Source organism: Lentinula edodes, assembly GCF_021015755.1.
Source record: "Lentinula edodes strain Le(Bin) 0899 ss11 chromosome Unknown C8R40scaffold_26, whole genome shotgun sequence".
Taxonomy (NCBI): domain Eukaryota; kingdom Fungi; phylum Basidiomycota; class Agaricomycetes; order Agaricales; family Omphalotaceae; genus Lentinula; species Lentinula edodes.
The window spans coordinates 372,870-379,800 of NW_025764332.1; the positions used below are offsets into that span (position 1 = coordinate 372,870).

Here is a 6,931-nt window from a genome sequence, read left to right on the forward strand (position 1 = left end):
TATTCTGTCCATTGTCTTCCTAGTACTTTGTATTCCACTACTACTTGTAATTGACCAACCAAATACAATAATATCCTAATGAACACTTGTTTTAGGAATCACGTAGCCATTGTGTAGAACGCTGAGAATAATCAACCTTCTTAACTCTTGGTCAAAGCGTCGCTCCGAGGATGAAGGTTATCCTAAACCATATAAGGCGGCAGATCTCAAAAACAAAAAAGTTCAAATTACACGGGAACTACAAATGCATCATACTAAACATATAGCCATTTGCCCAAATTTTGAGCCCATCCAGTGAGCTCCAACAATGATTTAGTCTCGAAGGATGCCTTGATTGAGTCTCTTGGATCTGAAGTATTCGGCTCGTCTGGTGTTTCAGGCGGTGTCACTTGTCCTGGATGGATATCCTTCGCACTTGTATTTCTATGCTCTGGATAAGGCGACAGGATGCCCAGCCCACTTCCCCCCACTGATGTTAAGTAAGGATCGAAGCCACATTCGGTGAGTTCAGAGAGCAGATCTTTCATGGACGTATCACTGAAATCTAGATGATTAAAGCAGAGCATCAGTTATACGGTCACTTGACTCGAGCAAGACAACGGAAGATAAGAAACACCCGGGGAGTAACAAGGACAGGGGAGATGCTTACCGTCAGGAATTAAGGTCACGGCACACCCACCACCGCCAGCACCGGTGAGTTTCGTGCTTAGATTATACGGAGGAGCTGCAGTCTTCTCTCTAATGATCTCCAACGAGGGATGAGAAACGCCGAGGGAAACAAGATGTTTATGGTTTTCACTAATCATAACCTAAGAGCGGTGGTAGGGAAGCAGGGAAGGAAGATTGGAAGAGAGTTTGAACACCGAAATCATGAGAAATGATATGATGAGTAAAATGGGTATGCCCAACTTACCGATAAATCCCGAAGTAAGTTCTCGCGTCCGAACTCGGTTGAATCAGCCAACGACCGCTTGGCCTGAGCACTAATGTTTTCGATAGAGTCGAGGATGGAACCAACGACTTCAGGTTGCTGGTCGGATGTGATTAAGGATTATGCCTTTGCTCGATGAAGACGAGAAGATATACCTCCTGTTTCATCAAACCCACTCCTGCAACAAGTTTCTTTGTGTCTCGAGGGACCTTGGAATTAGTCAGAAGGAAGCGGAGAGAGCCAAATCTACAAATTATCATGAAGATTAGCCAGATATTTCTTTAACAACCGGCAATTCTACCAAACTGACCCTTGAATACTCTCCATTCCACTTGGCTTTCCAAATCCAGGTCTGTTATACGTCAGCGCACCACCAAACACCGCAACACTATTATCCACTCCACTCGGGTTTCCATGCAGGATCTTCTCTGCGATAAACGCCCAACGGTTCGCCTCCTCAGCATTGTGTTTTTCAAGGGCGTGTCGGCCATGATGCGAGAGGTGCAAATGTTCCGCGGAGATGGGGGGAGGGATCGAGGGAAGAGTGACGCGGTGAGAGAGCAGGAGGAGCGCGGTAGCTGCGCAGGTAGAAAAGGATGCTGAAGATCCGAGGCCTGCACCAACAGGCAGAGTTGCACGTACATCGAAATGCACCGAGGGTCTGATAGAAGCGAAGAAAAGAGAAAGGAAGATCAGGTAGTCAGCCATCAGTAGCAGAAAGTTGAAAGGAGAAATTCGAGGCAAGATATAAGGGTAGGGAAGTGCTTTTAAAGATACACTACATACCTCTCAGCGTTCGTTAGTTTTATGTACATGTAAAGGAAGGCTAGTGCAGCGTTGCGTGCTTGATCTTTATCTGGACCAAGTTCTCTCAATGGGCCTGCATGAATGGCTTCAATCAACTGCTGATCCAGGTCTTCTGGGTGTCTTTCATGGTGGCCGAGTGGCGCTGATGCGCCCCACGGTAACGATTCAATATCCCACTCAGCTTGGAAATCGTTGATATCATTGAAATGAGCAGACAACTTGCCGTCGTTTCGCGGTGTGGTCAGGCCATAGCACCGAAGGTCTACGGAGGCTGCGATCGCAGTCTGAAAAGGAAAAGAGTCAGAAAACGCAAAAAGAGCGCGGAGAAAAAATAAGACTGAAAACAGAATTGTGTTACTTACCACACCATGAACAACGGCATGTTCACCGAATAAAATAACCTTTCCAGGAGCACTAACGAACCACTCATGTTCTACTCCCCTGCTGTTACTGCTTCCGATGGCAAGTTGTTCCACGGCCTTGTTTAAGGCAACATGACCAGGTGGGACGCGGACATATTTATTTTGTTGAGCACTAAGCGCGATATCTCCGGCATCTACGAGGGCGTGTTCAAGGTCGTCTAGAAGGTCTGAAGAATCTTCTATGCCGACACACAAACGAATAAGGTCCTCAGGTAGACCACGGGCAGCGCGTATCGCTGGATCAATTGAAGCGTGTCTAAAGGGAAAAACCCGCATCCAGTGTATTTAGAAATCCGGTGTACTTAGTAGTAGAGAAAAACACGTACGACATGACACAGGGCATACTGATCAAGCTATTCACGCAACCAAAGCTTACGCTGATTCCCCAGAGTCTAGTACTTCCAACAATTTTCTCACTGAGCTCTTTGTCGCCTGTCTCAAAACTCAGAACGGCTCCATTACCATCCGAGATACGTTGGTGAATTTCCCGGCCAGGGTGGTCAGGGAGGCCAGGGTAATGAACTTTGAATCCGAGTGAATGCAGATAGGTAGCGACGAGCTGAGAAGTCGCCTGTTGGCGATCCATACGCACAGCCATCGTTTTTACCCCTCGGAGGAGAAGGAAACAGTCAATTGGAGTTAGGGCGTTGCCAACACTGTTTATGGTAAAAGCTATTTGCTAAAAGAAGGGAAAAACAGTCGACGTAAGAGAAGATATCAAAAAGCATGAAGAACTTTAAAACAGCACCTTGGCGAGGTCATCTCTGTTACAGGTAATCATACCGGCCATCAAGTCATGATGTCCACTCAGATACTTCGTAGCACTATCATAAACAATATCTGCCCCATGCTCTAAAGGCCTTTGTAGATACGGACTCATCATCGTGTTGTCAACGACGACGATAGCATTCGGCGCACGTTCCTTGACTTCTTTACTGATAAGCGCCAAATCAGCGATCTTGAGCAAAGGATTCGTAGGAGACTCTAGGAGGACCATGGCGGTCTTAGTCGGGTGGATGAAAGGAATGACGGCGTTGGGGTCTGTGGTGTCTACGTGATGGACGGTGACACCGACATGGGTACGGATAAAGGTAAGTAGCCTGTTGGTTCCACCGTACAAATCGTCACCAGCGATGATCTCGTCTCCGGGCCTGAGCAAGCGCAAGATGACATCTAGGGCAGCCATTCCCGAAGAAACAGCGAACGCGCGTGCTGCAGATGATATCTTTGCGATATGATGTTCTATTGAATAGAAATTTCATTATTAAAGAAAAATGAGAAAATAAGAATACTGACCTAGATGACTTCGTGTTGGATTACCACTTCTGGAATAATCGTATTCGTTCCCAACGCCTTTGAATGTCGCACTCTGGTAGATTGGCACAGAGCTACTTCCATACTGGTCCTTCATCGACGGATTTTCAACCGCAACACACAACGTCGACAACTTGTATGGCTGACGGGTTCTTGTAGGTGACTCAGGATCTGGGGTTGGTAGATCATGGTGGACAGCGGGGGTTTTCGTATCGATTGTGGGGCTCATTTTGACTTGTTATTGGGTCAGTATTCGCACTGAGAGCGTCCTAGCAGTGATAGAAGGAAAGCAAAGGAGAGCAAAAGAAGAATAGAGTATAAAACAAGAGGTTATGTACTGAGTATTAGCACGGAGAAAAATTTCGTGGTAAGAGTCATGACATGATTGTATAAATGGCGTGCTTGCGCGCCCAATGACCAACAGAAACGATGGGCTAGCCTATTCGAAGTTCAATTGCAAAGTCACAAATGGCAATGCATCGTGGAATATATATGTAGCCAACGCGCATTTGCCATCCCCCACTCTGTTCTCAAAACACCGGAAATTCTGGTAGCAAGATCTAGATAATAGGTAGGATAGATCTAGTTTCTAAAAAAGACATCATCGTACAGCTGGGTTTCTGAAAAAACGATACTGCTGAGCTTGAGGCTTGAGCTCATATTACTTTTCGATTATGCACCAGAGTCTGTGTCCTACTAGACTGGATCGAGCTGTATCGATGCACAAATTGACCAAGTTAAAACCAGCTTCTCTTCAGTAAGGCACTTCGAACGGCAATACTGGGCAGTAGTACCGAGGAGACCTCTGGAGACCGTAGAACGAGGCCGTACAAGGACGCACATGTCATACCGCGAATATACGTACCGGACAAGGCCTTTCGTCAAGTTTCGTGTAATGCCGATGCGTTGTCCAGGCGATGTCGAATATCTAGTGATCTCCAATTCATCCGAGCTCACCATCTATCACTAACATCTTTAACATCCTGGTTGGAGTTGCATCTCTTTATAGAGATGAAACAACGAAATCCCGACAGCAGAATCCCGACACCCGGTTCCCTATATACACATTCCGACGGGATATCCGAATAACACCTCCTCAAAGTTTGTCGGACAGTATCCCTGCACTACTGCTTGGCTACTGCAGTCTATCCTATACATTCCAGGTCATAGAATCAGGTCGCACAATACAGAGTTACCAGGCGTTACCCCTTACCCGCAAATGAAGTATTCCAGGTACAGCCTGGTAGGTAACCGCAAATTATGATATTGCCTTCATTATACTAACCTCCAGCCTCCCGCAGCATGAATTTGTGTGCCCAGCCTACGTTGAACATTGAATGAGATAGGACCTGAATGTCTAGCGTCACTGTATCCACCCACATAAGTACTTGGGGACCCGTCGGAGTCTGGTAGAGTGTTTCGAGTTCGGAAAACGGGGTGCTCCTTAATCATTTTGCCAGAGGCGGTACTTTCATGAACTTCCTAATTGTAACATATGTTTATGTTCTGTAGATAGAGAGCAAATATGATCGAACAAAGAATTAAGCCTCTCCGACTTTCTTGATCCCAATCACCAAACGTTCATTCCTTCTCCAGAAATCCACCATGATCTCTGCTAGTCGGGTGGGGTCGTCCTGAGAGAGCTTCAGCGCGAAACTGGGAAAGTAAGGAAAAGAAACACACTTCGTGCAACATATGCCCAGTGCCCGGCACGACGATCATCTGAAATTTGCCTTGCATTTGTCCAATCATTAACTCTTTATCGAGCCGGTCTGTACCAGCGAGAACGAGGAGCCTCGCAGTGCGGACGTTAAGGAATGTGTGAGACAGGCCAACAAACCAACCTGTGGGGTGATTTATTGTAGAATTTTCATCTGACGATCTGACTGAGGAGGATCGCACTTACTTTGCCAGTAAGGAGCCGTTGAGCGCAAAGGCGTGCGCCAGATGAAAGGGGGGACAATCGGAGAAGAACTTTCGGAGGGCGAAATGACTGCTGGAATAGAGATTCTGGCAGACGTTGGGTTTCGTATGGCTTTCGTATTTAGGCTAGACATCGAGTGATTGACACATAGTACACGGGTCATGGAATTCAGCGAGGAACTCACTGCCATTCCACCGCTTCCTCTACGCTGTCAAATCCGTCTGGTCGTGCATTCAAAAGACTATTCATATGAGGAAGAGCTTCAATCGCAGAGCCTATGTACACAATCAGGATTCAGCATGCTCAAGGCAAGGATTTGCCGAGCTTACCTTCAACGACGTCTAATACAGCTACGCCACCGATCGTGTACTTTCTATCGAGTAATATGGTACAGGCTCGAGTGACGATTGATCCACCCATACTATGGCCAATGAGCTGGATATCGATTAGCAGGAATTTATAGACAAATGAGGTTGTAACACACAATAAGATTCGGTGATGCTTGAGCATCTGGATAAATCGTCTGGACCACCCCAACAAAGTCATCAACCAATACGCTGATAGAAAGATCTTCATCTGGCTGGTCCGAAGTGGACATCGTTTTCCCTTCAAGACAAAGATAAGAATCCCGTCCCAAGAAGTGATCAAAGGAGTTTACCATGTCGACGGGCATCTATAGCCAACACTCCACATTCTCCTCCAGACAGGTCCGTGATCTCCTTAGCCATACACGCAAAAGACAAGCCTGAATAGCCCGCTCCATGTTGACACACCATGACTGTCCCATTGGCAAACTTCGGAGGTGTATAATACACCCTACAATCAAGATTCCTATTCGGCAACGCTACCTGGAAAGCTTGAACGAAAAAGCTCTTGGCTGAAATCGGCGCAAAAGCAGGGTTTGGCTCTTTCTTCGCTTTCCTCGTTCTATGCGACATTGAAGGCCTTTACAGTCGGAGATATAAGAGAAATTTCCAGGGCTGTATATCGTAGACTTGCATTGCAGGAGGACCGAGGCCACTGCCTGGCAGAGAGCCGAGTAAATCTCCAACTTCTTCGTCTTCATCTTCTATGTCGATGTTGGAAGGTATGTCTGCTGGCAATTTAGCAAGACGAGCACTGAGAGTAGATCGATATAGATCAGACATGGCAACAAAAGAAGTTGAATTTATTCTAGCGCTGGTGCGAATTTCAATTTGCCCGATAAGCCAGGCGGCTACATAATTCGACAGAATGAAATGAGAATTTGAAGTAATAATAATCGCGAGGAGGTTTGGCTGAGCTTTAGCCCCACACAAGTGGGCAAAATATATGAAATGAAAGACGTATACATGCAGGGATTTTTAGCTGTAGTACATGGTACTGACTGACTCATGCTGTAACACACTCAAGAAGGGTACAGTTGATTTTTCAAATTTGATGATTTGTTGCCAATCCATCAGTGAGGAGCTTTGTCATGCCTTGACCCACTCCCCACCTTCCCCAAGCTCCTCAGTTACCTCCCCCAACCTCCCTTACCTATCTCCATATCTT

The 6,931-nt window shown here is 46.4% G+C and overlaps 2 protein-coding genes across 2 annotated transcripts; both read right to left on the reverse strand.

Moving 5' to 3' along the window:
• Positions 1–8: 8 nt before the first annotated feature.
• Positions 9–3,923, reverse strand: C8R40DRAFT_1254000 (cystathionine beta-lyase). The gene is made up of 10 exons (XM_046233742.1): positions 3,457–3,923; positions 2,909–3,402; positions 2,487–2,839; positions 2,101–2,416; positions 1,718–2,022; positions 1,242–1,592; positions 1,087–1,177; positions 914–1,030; positions 650–809; positions 9–544 (listed from the first exon to the last, which is right to left on the reverse strand). The coding sequence occupies exons 1-10, from the start codon at positions 3,701–3,703 to the stop codon at positions 255–257; spliced, it is 2,724 nt and encodes a 907-aa protein (XP_046084528.1). The 5' UTR covers positions 3,704–3,923; the 3' UTR covers positions 9–254.
• Positions 3,924–5,015: 1,092 nt separating this feature from the next.
• Positions 5,016–6,546, reverse strand: C8R40DRAFT_1049956 (Alpha/Beta hydrolase protein; the record flags this gene model as incomplete). The annotated part of the gene is made up of 8 exons (XM_046224598.1): positions 5,016–5,108; positions 5,158–5,318; positions 5,381–5,523; positions 5,583–5,673; positions 5,728–5,833; positions 5,883–6,004; positions 6,057–6,319; positions 6,350–6,546. The coding sequence occupies 8 exons, from the start codon at positions 6,544–6,546 to the stop codon at positions 5,016–5,018; spliced, it is 1,176 nt and encodes a 391-aa protein (XP_046084529.1).
• Positions 6,547–6,931: the final 385 nt, after the last annotated feature.